The sequence below is a fragment of the Acomys russatus genome, chromosome 6 (genome assembly GCF_903995435.1).
Source record: "Acomys russatus chromosome 6, mAcoRus1.1, whole genome shotgun sequence".
In the NCBI taxonomy this organism is placed as follows: Eukaryota; Metazoa; Chordata; class Mammalia; order Rodentia; family Muridae; genus Acomys; species Acomys russatus.
Window position 1 is genome coordinate 67,001,122 of NC_067142.1, and position 16,221 is coordinate 67,017,342.

General features: G+C 48.9%; 2 protein-coding genes across 9 annotated transcripts; one reads left to right on the plus strand and one right to left on the minus strand.

Annotated features, from left to right (window-relative positions):
- The first annotated feature begins 5,641 nt into the window (after positions 1-5,641).
- Positions 5,642-11,883, plus strand: B4galt3 (beta-1,4-galactosyltransferase 3). Of its 2 annotated transcripts, none has more exons than XM_051147843.1 (6): positions 5,642-6,081; positions 6,673-6,908; positions 8,181-8,371; positions 8,465-8,587; positions 10,853-10,957; positions 11,063-11,883. In XM_051147843.1, the coding sequence occupies exons 1-6, from the start codon at positions 5,826-5,828 to the stop codon at positions 11,334-11,336; spliced, it is 1,185 nt and encodes a 394-aa protein (XP_051003800.1). In that variant the 5' UTR covers positions 5,642-5,825; the 3' UTR covers positions 11,337-11,883. The 2 variants fall into 2 exon arrangements, with proteins under 2 accessions (XP_051003800.1, XP_051003801.1); XM_051147844.1 differs by having other exon boundaries at positions 5,960-6,207.
- Positions 11,884-12,008: 125 nt separating this feature from the next.
- Ppox (protoporphyrinogen oxidase) lies at positions 12,009-16,155 on the minus strand. 7 transcript variants are annotated; one of them, XM_051147845.1, is made up of 13 exons: positions 15,784-16,155; positions 15,594-15,688; positions 15,308-15,442; positions 15,056-15,171; positions 14,779-14,911; positions 14,349-14,493; positions 14,041-14,231; positions 13,138-13,198; positions 12,860-12,978; positions 12,656-12,766; positions 12,402-12,551; positions 12,230-12,272; positions 12,009-12,155 (listed from the first exon to the last, which is right to left on the minus strand). In XM_051147845.1, exons 2-13 carry the CDS (start codon positions 15,678-15,680, stop codon positions 12,013-12,015), a joined length of 1,434 nt encoding a protein of 477 aa, XP_051003802.1. In that variant the 5' UTR covers positions 15,681-15,688; positions 15,784-16,155; the 3' UTR covers positions 12,009-12,012. The 7 variants fall into 7 exon arrangements, with proteins under 7 accessions (XP_051003802.1, XP_051003803.1, XP_051003806.1 ...); XM_051147846.1 differs by lacking the exon at positions 15,784-16,155 and having other exon boundaries at positions 12,009-12,180; positions 15,594-15,757; XM_051147849.1 differs by lacking the exon at positions 15,784-16,155 and having other exon boundaries at positions 15,056-15,187.
- Positions 16,156-16,221: the final 66 nt, after the last annotated feature.

Sequence of the window (16,221 nt, forward strand, 5' to 3'; positions counted from 1 at the left end):
CACATGTCAGGTCCTTACAGCACCCATTTTACTTCAAAGAAGATGATGGACACCAAAGAGCCTCCACATGGAGTTTGCTTAAATTGTTGCAAAATTATCCACCGGGGGAAAAAAATTCCCTTGCCTCAACTGCTGACAGCATGCTGCCCAAATTGTGGACAAGTAGGACACTGGGAAGCCAACTGCCAAACTTTGCCAAGACAAGGTAGGCCAGTCCTTCATAATTGCTGCTTCACAGAAAATTCTGTCAGATATTCTGGGCCTGTAGGCTGAAGAAAGATCTCCCAACACAACAGAGGAGCCTTGGGTGACTGTCCAGGCAGCCAGCTGTCTCTGTCATTTCTATAGTTTTGTTTTGTTTTAATTTTTTTATTAATTTATTCTTGTTACATCTCAATGTTTATCCCATCCCTTGTATCCTCCCATTCTTCCCTCCCTCCCATTTTCCCATTATTCCCCTCCCCTATGACTGTTCCTGAGGGGGATTACCTCCCTCTGTATATGCTCATAGGATATCAAGTCTCTTCTTGGCACATTTCTGTAGTTTTGGAAGCTGCTTTCTCCACACTTGATGTTAACTCTCTGTTGGGGCTGAAGACTAGATAGTTGTAGTCTCACATATAAGCTTAAGCTATTTAGGATTAAGAAAATATTTTAAGGTCTAAAAAGATATTTTTAGGTTGGTAGTACAGGTGATTTAGAAGCCACGTGTGGTGGTGCCTTTAATCTCAGCACTTGGGAGGCAGAGGCAGGTGGATCGATATGGAGGCCAGCCTGGTCTACAAAGTGAGTCCAGGACAGCCAGTGCTGTTACACAGAGAACTATGTCTCTTTAAAAAAAAAAAAAACAGAAGAAGAAGAAGAAGAAGAAGAAGAAGAAGAAGAAGGAGAAGGAGAAGGAGAAGGAGAAGGAGAAGGAGAAGGAGAAGAAGGAGAAGAAAAGCAATTTAGGTACAGAACTTTGGATTCTCCAAGATAGGCACACGCCTTTAATCCCAGCACTTGGGAGGCAGAGACAGACAGATCTCTGTGAGTTTGAGGACAGCCTGGTTTACAGAGTGAGTCCAGGACAGCCAGAGCTACACAGAGAAACCCTGTCTCAAAAAAAAAAAAAAAAAAAAAAAAAAAAAAAAAAATAGGCTAGACAGTGTAGTACTTTCTCCAAGGTTGCCAAACTGGACTGGACATTGTGAATGTAATTATTATTTTTGTGTGTGAATATAATTCTTATCTGATAGTTCTCATAACTGTGCTTATTGTATACAGGTTATTGACGTTAGAGAAAGAGCCTTTTGCTGGACTAAAAGCGAGAGGTTGTATATTGTACACTGTAAAGTTCACCTTTGTGTTATTCAAATGTTGATTTCTGTACTGGCAGAGATCTGAGTACTGTCCAGATTTTATCCCCTGCCTCAGTGTTCTGAAAACACACACTTCCCTTGTTGCAGGATGTTTGATCCCATCGTGAACTCCAAGACTGTGAACTGTAAAAACCTGTACATTGTTTGATGTGGCTCAGCCCTAGCACACACCTTTAATGCAAGAGCTTTCTGTACACAGGATTTAATAAAGTTAATCCTAAATCAAGAGGTGGAGCAAAGAAACCAGCTGACAAGGATTAAGTAGGTAGGAGGAACTTTGAGAGAAGGGTATTCGCCGGGCGTGGTGGTGCACACCTTTAATCTCAGCACTCGGGAGGCAGAGGCAGGCGGATAGCTGTGAATTCGAGGCCAGCCTGGTCTACAAAGGGAGTCCAGGACAGTCAAGGCTACATAGAGAAACCCTGTCTCGAAAAAAAAAAAAGAAAAGAAAGAAAGAAAAGAGAAGGGTATTCAAGACATCCTGGAGAAGATGAAGGAGCTCTTTAACTCTTGGCTCCTAGCTTTAGGCTTTTTTCTCCTAGGTTGTTGGGTGAGTTAGCAGGCCTTTTCCTCCTGGGCCATCAACTGAGCTAGCAAACTTCTGGTCTTAGGCTTTTGGTTTTTGGCTTCTTGGCTTTTTCCTTCGAGGCATGAGCTGAGTAGGAAGGCCAGCTGGGTGCTCTCTCTGCCTCTCTGAGCTAGCAGGTTTTCATCCCAGCATCTGGCTCCTAAGTCTTAATTGGTAAAAATCAAATTATTGGGATTTTCTTTATATAAAACAACACTCCTGGGGGCTGGAGAGATGGCTTAGTGGTTAAGAGCACTGTCTACTCTTCCAGAGGTCCTGAGTTCAATTCCCAGCAACCACCTAGTGGCACTCAACCATCTATAATGAGATCTGATGCTCTCTTCTGTCATGGCAGTGAACATATAGAAAGAACACTCATATACACAAAAAATAAATAAGTCTAAAGAAATTGCTTTAGCAATGAAAAATAAATAAATAAATAAATAAATAAAAACACTCCCTCACCTGATTTGGTTTAATAAAGATCTGAAGGCTACACAGAGAAACCCTGTCTAGAAAAAAATATTCAGGTCTTCAGGGTTGGCAGAAGTGCCTTTACCTGTCGTGTCATTTTAAGTTCCCCGTGCTTACAATATTGTTACTACCTGCTTAGTGCTCCAGTCTCGGGTCGCATTGTTCATACTTGTTATGTTCTGACATTTAACACAGTAAGGGAGACGTCATTCCGGATGATTGTAAGAGAACAGGTAAGGGAAGCAGGAAGAGCAGGGCTACAGGAACTTGACAATGGCCGAGACATGACGTCAAGGGTAGAGGGATGCTTGGGTAAACTGACGACAGGATTCATGCTAAAGACAGATGAGAGTGATCAGATATCAAGGGGACAGTGGGACAACTCCGGCTTATCTGGCTTGGTAGGATTCTTTCTGGCTGAAACTGCTCAGGTAGGATCAAGATAGGGCCAAAGAGAAGAACCAGAGGGCTCAGCTGGCCACGGCTACACAGAGAAACCCTGTCTCAGAAACAAAACAAAACAGACAAACAAAAAGAGGATTCAGCATAGTGTGTCTAACATTTGGTAAAAAAGAGAGTCTTTAAAAAGCTGATAGCCTGGTGTGGTGGCACACGCCTTTAATCTCAGCACTCAGGAGGCAGAGGCAGGTGGATCGCGGTTGAGTCTAGGACAACCAAGGCTACACAGAGAAACCCTGTCTCAAAAAACAAAACAAAACAAAAATCCATATTAAAAGGAATATATGTTTATAGTGTTTAACTCATGAGGAAACTGGCTCTACAGACCTGTTTGCAGATGAGGAATATAAAACTAAATGAGAAACTGAGACAAGTACTTTCCCCCCTCTCCAAGATATGTTTACTAGACAGGACGGAATTTGCATGTAGGTCACCTATCTATACTGAGTTGTAAAATAACTTTCATGGGAACAATGTTTAAGGCAGGATATGCGTAGGCAAGGTCTTCAGGTTTCCCATTAAACATGACAACTTCTGAGAAGCTTCCCGGGATGCCACGTATGAATGAGGTCATCATGACAATTGCACTGAACTGCTTGTATATAGCACCGCCCTCCCCCCCCCCCCCAACCCCCCCACCCCACCCCCCGCCACACACACAGAGGAGACTGCACTTTTTGAGGCAGACGCCGTGACTAATTGGTCTCTTCTTGTTTCCTCAGCATAAACATTTGTTTCTAAGAAACAAGAAGCTGGGGCCTGGTAGAAGCCACAGGACTAAATCCCTTGCACATTGTTGTAGCATCCATTTTAGTCTGATACCTAGGAAAACATATTTACATCTGAGCTGACGCTGCCTTTGCCTCCACATTCTATGTTTCTTCCATTTCAAGGCCTGTGAGATGGATACCATGGGGATACAAAAGCATGTTACAGTAACCTTAGGGAGGAAAAATTTCGATACTAAGTAGCACTAGGCTACAGGGGGCGCTATTGACACACTGTTGGGTAAGGGCTCAGTTTAGCCTTAGGTGAGGTCCAACGAAGCATCAGAAAGTGACGCTCAGCCTTTCTGAAAAACAAGGGCTTTGGGCTGCTGGGTTTATAACCTGGGGTGAGCAATGGAACCCGGTTAGGAGAGGGAGCGCCTGGAGCCTGAGGCTCCTCCGCGCCACCAGTGTGCGTCTTCTCGGTGCAGATCACCTCCCCCCGCCTGGCAGGCTAGGGGGTCGGGAGGCCCTGCTCTTGGCTCACCCAGAGGCTCCGCCCCGTGACGTGTGGTCCCGCCCCCAGCGCCCGCTTCCAAGATGGCGACAGAGATACCTGCCCGGCTGTCCCGGTGGCGGTGACGACGGGAGCTGACCAGGTATGGTGGGCTGGGGCACCATTGAAAAAAAGTCCTCCGAGAAAGGTTTGGGAGGTCGCAGGGAGGAGAAGTTCGGAGTGAAAGCTAAAAAACCAGATTGACCACGGACAGGGTCTCGGGTGGAAATGTGGACGCGGGCCGGTTGCCTTCACGTTTGCAAGGTAGGGGTAAAACGCAAGAGACTAGGGTGGGATGGGCGTGCTCGAAAAGAATGGGTTTCTAATCCTCTTCTCACCCCACCCCACCCCCACGAGTAAAGCACTGACCACACCCTTCCAAGTGAGCCGGCCCCAAGTGTTCTGGGCCGACCTTGCCCTAGCATCCCCCCCTCCCCCCAATTCACTTCACCTGGACCGTGGAATTCTCCTCCCCGCCCCCATTGGGGCTGGAGAAAGGTGGAAAAGGTAGAGGATACCACTCCCACCTTCTCCGGGCCACGCTCCAGAGCTGCTAGCGTGCCCAGCTCCCAAGTGGTCAAGCACCTTGCACCTGCGGAGGCGCTCCCTGCCACTTGGAGATCAGAAAGGACCTGTTTCCTAAGTGTACTCTGTTTTTCTGGCCATTCCAAGGTCCTCCCATACCTGTCGTGTCTCCGGAATAGTTTTTTGTTGTGTTTTGTTTTGTTTCGATGCCTCCGTTCATTTCCCCGTTCCCCACTCCCCAAACTAGCTTGTTTTGTTGGAGTAGATTGGTAGGTACAGACCTGGCACTTACTATTCTACGGCAGGTAGCCTGAGACGGACTTGCCCTAGCATCTTTCCTTTTTTCCAGTCACTTTCCCGCACTTACCCTGACGCCAAAGTTGTTTCTTCCTGACCCCGATCTCTATTGTACAGGTGACTGGCCATCCTTGATCACTTCTGTTCCCGCTGGGCCCAGATTGGCTGCTGGAATGCTTTTTTTTTTTTTCTTCCTGTCCTCTGTGACAGTTCGAATTTGAGATAATGCCGCACATCTCTGCTCCCGGGGGACCTCCTGGAGTCCCCATGGTCCGGATGGGGACGGCTTGAACACAGGTGTGCCTGTCTCTTCTCTTGTAAGATCGGAGGGATTTTAAAGACCCAATATGGACTTGAGACTTGAGTGATACAAGCTTTACTTGAAGGTAGGGACTGAGAGCAGACGGTGGGAGTGGTTTGGGGGAAGTGGGTGAAATGAAACTTGAGATTTAGCTACGTGTAATAAGAACCACTGGTGGTTGGTTGTTTTTTCTTTTCTTTTCTTTTTTTGGTTTTTCGAGACAGGGTTTCTCTGTTTAGCCTTCGCTTTCCTGGGCTTGCTGTAGAGACCAGGCTGGCCTCGAACTCACAGCAGTCCGCCTGCTTCTTCCTCCCAAGTGCTGGGATTAAAGGCGTGTGCCACCACGCCCAGCCCTGGTTGTTGTTTTTCTTTCTTTTTCTTTTTTATTTATTTATTTTTCCCCCTTGGTTGATCGATTACAGCAGTGTTACTTTCTGTGACTGTGTTCTGTGCCTGTTTTTCTTTCCCTCCCTGGCACCACTCTCTCATCTCTACCTGCTGATGTCTCTGCTGGCTTGCTCTCTTCCTGTTTTCTTCCAGAAATCCCTTCACTCCTTCCCTAGGCCCTCAAGTCAGGATGCTGCGGAGGCTGCTGGAGAGGCCCTGCACACTGGCCCTGCTTGTGGGCTCCCAGCTGGCAGTTATGATGTACCTGTCCTTGGGGGGCTTCCGAAGCCTTAGTGCCCTGTTTGGTCGAGAGCAGGGCCCGACGTTCGACTACTCTCATCCCCGTGATGTGTATAGTAACCTCAGTCACCTGCCTGGGGCCCCTGGAGCTGCAGGAGCTCCAGCTCAAGCCCTGCCCTACTGTCCTGAGAGATCTCCTTTCTTAGGTGAGTACAAGAGGAAGGAGGTGAAGAAGGGAAGACGGTGTGGGCGTCGGGCGTCTCCAACGGGCATGGAGTGAGAACTTAGACTAATGGACTCAGATAAAGTGGGCTGTGAACTCGGAGGTCAAGGTAGGCTTTCCACTGTCTGCCCGTTTTATGGGCTCTTCTGTAGCTTCAGGGTGGGACAAGAGAAAATTATATAGGACCCTCAAATAAGAAAATAAGTAGTCAGCCAGGCGCACGCCTTTAATCCCAGCACTCGGGAGGCAGAGGCAGGCGAATCTCTGTGAGTTCGAATCCAGGCTGGTCTACAAAGTGAGTCAAGGACAGCCAAGGGTACACAGAGAAATCCCGTCTTGAGAAAACCAAAAAAACAAAGAAAGAAAGTAGTCTAATGTAAGGAGGTTGCCTGCAGCTTTAGATTTTGTGGAGCTGTCTTCATGAAGGGAAATCTAAGGCTTGTGAGACTTTTGAGTGAGCCCTTGGGGAACTGACCCCAGAATCAGGCTATGTGGCTAGAGGCAGTCGCAGATTCTGCTAGCCCACTTTTTCCTTGTGCTGCCAATCTCTGAACCTGCCTTTCCTTACCAACAGTGGGTCCTGTGTCAGTGTCCTTTAGCCCAGTGCCATCACTAGCAGAGATTGTGGAGCGGAATCCCCGAGTGGAGTCAGGAGGCCGGTACCGTCCTGCAGGATGTGAGCCTCGCTCCCGAACAGCCATAATTGTGCCCCATCGTGCCCGGGAGCACCACCTCCGCCTGCTGCTCTATCACCTGCACCCCTTCCTGCAGCGCCAGCAGCTTGCGTATGGCATCTATGTCATCCACCAGGTATCCCCACTGTCCTCTCCTCTTTGATGCTAAGGAATCCTCAAAAGGATGCCTCTTATTTCATTTGATGGTTCTGTGGGGTAACTGTAAGAGGGTAGGCAATAGATAATGGACACGCCCCCAACCTTGCTATTCCAACTTTGCCAGAATGCTTGTTCTCTTAGGTTTGTCTCCTTGTTCTGTTAAGGTATTCCTACTCTCCTGTGTTTTTCTTTAATTTTTTTTCCTTTGTTTCATGGCTTATGCAAATTTGGAATTAATTGGTCAAGGGTGAGCTAAAATACTAATTCTGCAATTTAAAGAAATATTAGATTTATTTATTTCAGTTGTGAGCATTTTGCCTGCATATATGTATCTGCACCACATTCATGTTTGGTGCCTGAGAAGGTCAGAAAAGGATATCAGTTTCCTGGAACTTGTGGTTTCTGGTGGCTGGGAACCGTGTGGACTGTGTTGAGTGCTGGGAATCGAACCTGGGTCCTCTGCAAGAGCGACAAATGCTCTTAACTGCTGAGCCACCTTTCCAGGCCCCACATCTGCAACTGCTGACATCCTGATGAAGATGTCCCTCTAACATGAGACAAAAAAGCAGAAGCTGGACTAGAGAGATGGCTCGGAGGTCTGCAGTTCAATTCCCAGCAACCACATGGTGGGTCACAGCCATCTATAATGAGATCTGGTGCCCTCTTCTGGCATGCAGGCTCACACGCAGGCAAAATAATATATATGTAATAAATAAATAAATCTTTAAAAAAGCAGAAGCCAATTAATAGGCTGCTTATCACTTAAGATTGTTGGTAATCAGAAAAAAAAAAACAAGATGTCAGGCACACACTGATAATGCAAGAAAATTTTAATTAATTTGAGTAACTAAATTAAAAAGGTAGTTTTGTTTCAGAATTTACTACGTAGCTGAGGATGATCTTTTAACTTCTGATCCTCCCGCATCTACCTTCCCTCTGCTGGGATTACAGGCACATGCCACCGTACCCGGTTTTATATGGCATTGAAGACTGTACCGGGGGCTTAATGAATGCTAGATTACATTCTTCCCGCCGACCCCCATCTCCAACCCTTGTTTTGTGTTTAGTCTTCCTGTCTCAGCCTGCCAAGTGCTAGAATTGCAGTCGGGTACCACCATGCTCAGCTGTTTATCTTGTTCTTCCTTCTTTTTCGGTCCCGCATCACACTTGGATGATGTTCTTTTCAGTTTGGTATACACGGTACTTGTTTGGTCCCTACACAGGCCGGTCCTCCTTCGTTATCTTCTAGGCTGGAAATGGGACGTTTAACAGGGCAAAGCTACTGAACGTGGGGGTGCGGGAGGCCCTGCGTGACGAAGAATGGGACTGCTTGTTCTTGCATGACGTGGACCTCCTTCCAGAAAACGATCATAACCTGTATGTTTGCGACCCCCGGGGACCCCGCCATGTTGCCGTTGCCATGAACAAGTTTGGATACAGGTAGTGGGCAGGAAAAACCAACCTTATAGAAGGGGATTGTGGGTAGGGATGACTCTCCAAGTTTGTAAAATACAAGGATCTTCTTGTCCTTAGCCTCCCGTACCCCCAGTACTTTGGTGGGGTTTCAGCGCTCACTCCTGACCAGTACCTGAAGATGAATGGCTTCCCCAATGAATACTGGGGCTGGGGTGGTGAGGATGACGACATTGCTACCAGGTCAGACTTCTTGCTACATCTCTTTCTCGAACCCTGACCACAGTCCTCCAGCCAGTCTCTAGCTTCCTGATTCTGCACTGGAGCCCATTTTCCCCCCTTGGGTTTAGTCTACTGAGGATAGGCTTTGCGCATTGCTGCCCATTCTGTCAACTTTTCGTTTTCTAGGTAGATCTGGTTGATTATATATTTTTTTTTTTTTTAAAAGATGTATTTATTGTATCTATTGTCTATGAGTGCTTTATCTGTAGCAGAGAGTACCAGATCTCATTACAGATGGTTGTGAGCCACCATGTGGTTGCTGGGAATTGAACTCAGGACCTCTGGAAGAGCAGGCGGTGCTCTTAACCACTGAGCCATCTCTCCAGCACCCGATTATATTCTTGAGAAAGGGGGTAAGATCAGTTGGAGATATGGAATTCTGGATCTCAAGAAGGGGCCTAAAATGTAGGTTAGTTCTTCGTTTTGCTAGGCTTACATAGAAACTACTTCTGTGAGAACGGGGGAAGAGGGATTCTGCTCCATACAGCCCAGAATCACCTTTTTGTTTGTTTGTTTGTTTTTTAGGGTTTTTTGTTTGTTTGTTTTGTTTTTGAGTCAGGGTTTCTATGTAGCCCTGGCTGTCCTGGAACTAACTCACCCTGTAAGTCAGGCTGGCCTTGAACTCTCAGAGATCCTCTGCCTCTGCCTCCAGAGTGCTGGGATTCAAGGCGTGCACCACCACTGCCTGCCCAGTTTGTTTTGTTTTTAAAAGGAAGTGGGGTGGGTAGGGTTTAGATAGTGCCAATTCATTCTTAGCCTGTGAAACATTCTAGGCTTGAGCCTTTGGTCTAGTTTCATGTGCAGTGTATTTGAGCTTGAAATGCTGGACCCATTGCCTCCCCTCCCCCTGTGATGACATCTTTATGTGAAGTATCATCTCTGTATTTCCCCCTTCAGCTTTTGGTCAAACCACCTTCCCCTCCTGCTTCTGTGTTTCAGAGTCCAGGCTGGTTTTAAGGTCCTGATCACCTGTCTGCTTCTGTTCTTCTTCACACATGGCAGCAGCTGGGAAGGGGCTGGGTAGTTTAGACACTATTTCTAACTAAGTATTGCTGGGCTGGGGTGCAACTTGGTGGTCAAGTGTATTTAGCATAGGTAAGCCCCACTTTGAATGGCCAGCACCAAAGGAGAAGAGACAGGGTTTCTCTGTGTAGCCTTGGCTGTCCTGGACTCACTTTGTAGACCAGGCTGGCCTTACAGCTATCTGCTTGCCTCTGCCTCCCAAGTGCTGGGATTAAAGGTGTACACCACAACACCCTGCTTTCTTTCTTTTTTTTTTTTTAAGATTTATTTATTCATTAGGGCTGGAGAGATGGTTCAGAGGTTAAGAGCACTGCTTGCTCTTCTGGAGGTCCTGAGTTCAATTCCCAGCAGCCACGTGGTGGCTCGCAACCATCTATAATGTGATCTGATGCCCTCTTCTGGCCTGCAGGTGCACATGGAGGCAGAGCACTGTATGCATAATAATAAATAAATCTTTTTTTTTTTTTAATTTATTTATTTATTATGTATACAGCATTCTGCCTGCAGGCCAGAAGAGATGGTTGTGAGCCACCATGTGGTTGCTGGGAATTGAACTCATGACCTTTGGAAGAGCAGTCAGTGCTCTTAACCTCTGAGCCATCTCTCCAGCCCCCCCCCCTTTTTTTTTAAAGAGATTTATTTATTATGTATACAGTGTGCTGCCTACCTGTACACCTACAGGTCAGAACAGGGCACCAGATCACATTTTAGATGGTTGTGAGCCACCATGTGGCTGCTGGGAATTGAACTCAGGACCTCCGGAAGAGCAGACAGTGCTCTTAACCTCCGAGCCATCTCTCCAGCCTGGGTCTGCCAATTCTATGTATTAAACAAAATGGCCCCTTTCTCTGTCCTCCCAAGACTCCCAGGGCAGCTCCTAGGAAGGAGCCATTTAGAAAGCAGATGTATGAATAACAAGTCTGCCTCTGCCAGTTGCGGTAAAGCCCCAGAGTGCCTGGCACTAGGCCCTGCGGACTTAGATGCAGCCAACTTTACCTTCTTTCTGTTTGACTTTTCTCCTGCCTTCACATACTTGGCAGGTTTTATTTACCCATTTGTTTGCTTAATTTTTTTTTTTCCTTGTCAAACAGGTAATAATTACTCTTTGTGTATGCTATTACTTCCTTGATGGTCTTTATCTTCCTCATTTACCTGCCAGCAGCCTTTTTCCACTCCTCCAAGACTCCCTCACTTTTCTCACAGGGTACGCTTGGCTGGGATGAAGATCTCCCGACCACCCACCTCGGTGGGGCACTATAAGATGGTAAAGCACAGAGGAGATAAGGGAAACGAGGAAAATCCGCACAGGTAGGAAAGGGAACTGGTACTGGATTCCCAACAGGAACCTCTTAGCCGTCCCTAAGTTCCAGGCTATTCCTTTTAGATCTCAGTCTTAAAACTTCTAACCCTCAGATTTGACCTCCTGGTCCGTACGCAGAATTCCTGGACACAAGATGGAATGAACTCACTGACATACCGATTGCTGGCAAGAGAGCTGGGTCCTCTCTATACCAACATTACTGCAGACATTGGGACTGACCCTCGGGGTCCGCGGGCTCCCTCTGGTCCCCGATACCCACCGGGTTCCTCCCAGGCCTTCCGTCAAGAGATGCTGCAACGCCGGCCCCCAGCTAGGCCCGGCCCCATGCCTACTGCCAACCACACAGCTCCCCATGGTTCACACTGACTCTTCTCTGTCCACTTTAATCACAAAACTGAATCTAAGCGGCTGTAGCCCTCACACTCTCTGCTCCTCACCGTTCTCAGGGGGATGTGAGGGAGCTAAACTCTAGTGCTGTGCTGGGGGGGCAGGGACCTCTCCTCACAGCTAGATTGGAGCTGGGCTCCTCTAGACCTGGGGGTTCCTCTTCCTAGGGGCCCACCTATCAGGGCTGATGACTGTGAATCCTTGATGTCGTTTTATGTGATGAATCCTGGGAGTCCCCTGCTCCCTGGGGTAGGAGCAGGGCTGGACCCCATGTCCCTTCCTCATCCATGGACATCACTCTTATCGGAGAGCGACCTTGCTTCTCCTGGGACCTCTGTGAATATTTATTCTATTTATGGTTCCCAAGGAGCTGTCTGGTGGAGGAAACCCCTACCTGGGCTTGAGTACCTGCCAGTGCTGGAGTACCTCCTCTGGTCTTGGCCCAGGGGAGGGGGGCAGGGAGGGGCTAGGATTTTGATATCTTTTCTAATAAAGGACTTTTGTCTCACCTTTGCTTGTGCTTTCTGCATTCCAGGCCACTTTATCCTCCCCCCCCCCCCCACCCTCAACCGGGACAAGTCTATAGGTTGACAGAATAGCAAGGCCAAGCTAAGCTCTGGCAACTTTTATTTGTGTGTGTGTGTGGGGGGGGGGGTCAGCTATTAGATTCTGTGCCCAGCACAGCAGCTGCTGCCTGACGCCCACTCTCTATACAGTCATTGACAGCGACCCCGTCGTAGGAGGCTCCAGCCAAAGTCAGGGGCAACCTCTGAGCAGTCAGGAATTGCATAGCTGACTCTGAAAGGTAAGGATGAAAGGAATGTTATGGCTGGGGTCTGACTTCCTCGGCCCCAGCTGCTTTCCCAACTTACCTAGTTTTTGCCAGTGGCCTAGGGTATACTGAGGGATACAGTTCTAAGGAGAGAGAAAACGGCAAGAAAACGGTTCTGACTGATTTGCAAGGCCTGGGCTCGGTAAACATGCCAGGCCCTACTTTCAAGGCTTTCAATGGGGGGAAACAGATAAAAATTTATCTCCGCTCACCTTGTGTAGATGGACCAAGCAGTGGCTTGGCCGTTCTTTCAGTCCTAACTGTGTAGCCGCTGCTGCCTGTGCTTGCTGTTGGAACAGCTCTGGAGACAATTCCTGGCCATCAGCTTCTAGCTTCTGTAACCAGTAACCTCCCAACATCACCTATAGGGAAACACACAGCACTGACCAGCCTGCTCTTGCCCGTACTAAGGCACAGAGGAGCCCTTTGGAAGCCCTCCCCACTAAGCAAAGTTTCCTTCTCTCACAGTTACTCGGAGGCCTGGGGGGTTACCATCCTGCTCAGGAAAAGCAACTGAGTCATACACGATTCCCAGGACAGTTGGGTCTTCTGATGATGGCACCAAATGTCCAAATCCCTGGAGAGGAGGGTGTGGGGCGGGGGTCAGAAGGGAAGGAAGGGCTCTCTCGGAGCCTGTGTCTCCCCACTTCCTTTCTCCTCTTCCTCATACCTGGACAGGCAGACAAGCTCCTTTGTACTGCAGATTGACCACAGCGACGGACACAGCAGTGATGGTATTCAGGACGTGAGCTAGAGGTGCAGCCTCGGCAGGGAGCAGCCTGCCGAGCACTGGAGGAGATCAGGCAGAGGGGTTCATACTAAGCTAGCTCTGTCTTATTAAAATCCCTCAGGAATGACCAGTTCAGGAGCCCTGTGTGGTCCTGCTGGTGTAGGAAGGCATACTATCGCCTCCCAGTGATTAGGGGAAGGGAGAGTCTGTCCCATTACCTGATGCTGGAATGGCACTAATAATGTGGTCAGCCTCCAGACTGCTGTCCCCTAGAGACACCTGAGTGGTAAGAACAGTTGAAAGATGGTATCACGAGAACTTTATGGGTAAAGTGCCATTTGCTGCCTCACTCTCAGCTCCCCAGGTACTCAAGAGACAGGAAAGGCTGGGTGCTGACCCAGGAAGAAGACTGAATGCCAGCATCCTCTGAACAACAATGAACATCCTCTGTATAATGCCGGAAGTGGGCCAGAAAGGCTAGTGCGGCTGCTTTGGAATGCTCGTTGGAGGTGGGTTGTCCTTTCCCTGTTCCTAGACACAAGCACTGGTTCTGTCCACAGGCTTGTAACTAAGGGGCTTTGTGAGAAAGGCTCACAGATAAAGCCTAGGAGCCTGAGGTATCAATAGCTAAATAACTCTCTAAGACAGGAAAACAGTCCAGTACTATCAGCCCTGAGCTGGTAACTGAACTCAGGTCTTTTGTACGTGCTCTCGACTGCTGAGCTATTGCTTCAGCTTCCCCCTCACTCCCCAGAAGAAGAAATGTATGAGCAAGAAGTTCTCATTGGTGTCTTTAAAAGCTTGCAGACATACCCAAGGACAACTGCAGGCCTTTAATGCCTTTGTGAGTCTCCTGGCTGATGGGTGTGTAGCTGTGGTCTTATGAGGAAACAGTATCATGTTTTAAAGTCTTGGACCAAATTTTTTTTTTTAATGTCTGCTCAGCAGACAAGCCCACATCTCTCCCCAGAGAGCCTATTTTACTATGGTACAAATTTGGGCCATGAACATTTTCATATGAAACCTTTTGCTAAATAAATTTCCACAGTCCTCAATATAACAGCAACAACAAAACCAGTAACCCTCATACAGGTTCACTGTACTCCAGAGAGTCCTCCTACCTTCCAGCGTCCTTCTGGCTGGAGGCTGAGCCCACAGACTGGCTGGCCACTGAGGACAGTGACTCCTTTGCTTGTTAGATAGCTGTGAAGGGCCTGTGGCAACACCTCCAGCCCTCCACGGAGTGACCACTGGCTCCATCGCTCAGCCCGGGCCTGACGAATTAATGAGGAATCTGGTTGTGGGCCCTGCCCTAAAAGGAGGCACAAAAATATATACAATCAAAATAGTACCCCTTGAATGAAGTACCTCAGTTTGTCAGGTTTTATATTTTTACCCTTTGAACCAACGCCCGTCCCCTCCCCCTCACCTGCCCCCAGCAGCAGCCCCAGTAATATGGACCGATGGGTTTGCTCAGCTTGGAAGAGACTGGGAAAGCAGGACCGGATGCTGAGCTCACGGCTATTGCCGGCAAACACTCCTCGGCATAGACTGTCCATGGCTAAAGACGCCACCTTGAGGGTAAGACTGGGGCTGAGGGGCCAAGAAATAAGCCACCCTGACTGACTTCCATCGCCCCTGCTTGGGAGGGAAGGAGGGAGAGTGGATTGGGGGTGTTCCCATGGTAACAAAAGGATGGGGTCGGAAAGGGAGGCATTTGTTCCCAACACTGAGCTTTGGAGAGTCCAGCAATAGGTAGAGGACATCCCTAAATGACACGAGAGTCCCTGGGTTAAGTCTGAGTTGGAGATTCAGCAGCAGGAGGGGAGAGGTTTGGGACCACCTCTAAGCAGTGTCACCTCAGGTCCAAGGCGGCGCTGGGCAAAGCTGTGCACGGTCTCATCAGGCTCTTTGCCCCTGGGCTTCATCAACTCCCTCAGCCCAGCCCAAAACAGAGGCTTGGAGAAGGGAGGTGAAGCGCGCAGTAGCCCCCTGCATGGAGGAAGGCTTGGTGAAAAGAAAGCTCCCAGATTCACCTTCCCAGCTCTTGGGGGTTCCTTTCATCCATTTGACCCCCTGTGGTTGGGATGGCTGACTGGGAGCAAATGGAAGTGTAGTAAAGAGATGGGGTGTTACCTGAGGCCGGAGGGTAGGGGGTGCAGGGCACCCCCTACATACAGGAACCTGTTCTGGGCAGCTGGATGATCCCCCCGGACAGGCAAGATTTCTGACTCCAAGCCAAGCTCAGAAACCTGCTCTCCACAAGCCCTCAGGAAGAGGAAAAACTAAGGAAAAACTGACCCAACAAATGTCTACCCTCTCTGCAACTCTATCCCTTTGGAGAACTCTCCTCCACTGCTTGTCCCACACATTCCAAAAGACGCTCACCAGGAGCAGGGTACGGGCTCCCAGCGCCCCAGCGGGCCTAATTCCTCGAGGTCCAAGTTCAAAGATCGCACCATCTGATCCTCGGACTGAGCGAATCCAGCCTCCCAAACGCTTGCTGCCTTCCAGTAAGATCACCTGGCGTCAAAAGTAAGACAGTGTGGGCTCAGGGCAAAGGGACTGGGGACCGAGGAGATCTTCATATACCATGGGACAAAATCTATCTAGCTTTTGCTGTTAATGTTAACGGTATTCAATGAGTCTTTCTCTGGTACTAGTGGGGACTCACCTTAGGGGGACAGGGGCCTCGGATCAGATGATAACTTGCCGCCAGTCCGCTGATTCCGCCGCCAAGCACGATCACAGTCCGGCCCATTGGAAGTCCTGATTAAAGGTTAAGATACTCCCGGAGAAGCTGAGGCACCCTGTTTTGCAACTGCCGAAGCTCCCACTGGTCCCCCCCACCGCTGGGCATTTACTGATTTATGAGCAACTAAAGCGGGAAGCGCGTGTACGTGCTGGTGGAAGAGTCGGGTGTTCGTTCAGAGGCTAGAACTTACCCACCAGATAGGGCGACCCAGAGAAAGTGAATGATATAGAGGCCCTAGGACCAGTCCATCCAGTCGGTGTGCAGATAAGGGCCACACCCACGCTATCTCCCCAGCCACAGAATTCTGCAGCTCTGTGAACGGGTTCAAGTCTGGTATCCCCGCCCCTAACTTTTAGGGTCCCTCCGACTCTCCGTCTATTCCTTTCTGACGGCTTTGCGGCTGCGCTTCACATTCCTGCTTCTGGATTGGTGGGTCCCGAAAAGCGGGTTCTGGATTGGTGAGCTCTGGGTTACACCCACCAATGAAAACACCGAACTGGCAGTGACGCAGCCAGCGGATCGAGAGCTGCTTTCAGAGTCAGCACAG

Bases quoted from the DNA above. Each gene is read 5' to 3' on its own strand.
- B4galt3 (XM_051147843.1), top strand. From the start codon at position 5,826: ATGCTGCGGAGGCTGCTGGAGAGGCCCTGCACACTGGCCCTGCTTGTG. The intron at 6,909-8,180 runs GTATCCCCACTG...GTTATCTTCTAG, and splicing joins GCATCTATGTCATCCACCAG to GCTGGAAATGGGACGTTTAA. The intron at 8,372-8,464 runs GTAGTGGGCAGG...TCTTGTCCTTAG, and splicing joins ATGAACAAGTTTGGATACAG to CCTCCCGTACCCCCAGTACT.
- Ppox (XM_051147845.1), bottom strand. From the start codon at position 15,680: ATGGGCCGGACTGTGATCGTGCTTGGCGGCGGAATCAGCGGACTGGCG. The intron at 13,199-14,040 runs GTAGGAGGACTC...CTTACCACTCAG, and splicing joins AGCCAGAAGGACGCTGGAAG to GTGTCTCTAGGGGACAGCAG. The intron at 12,767-12,859 runs GTATGAGGAAGA...CCTCCTCTCCAG, and splicing joins GAGCTTGTCTGCCTGTCCAG to GGATTTGGACATTTGGTGCC.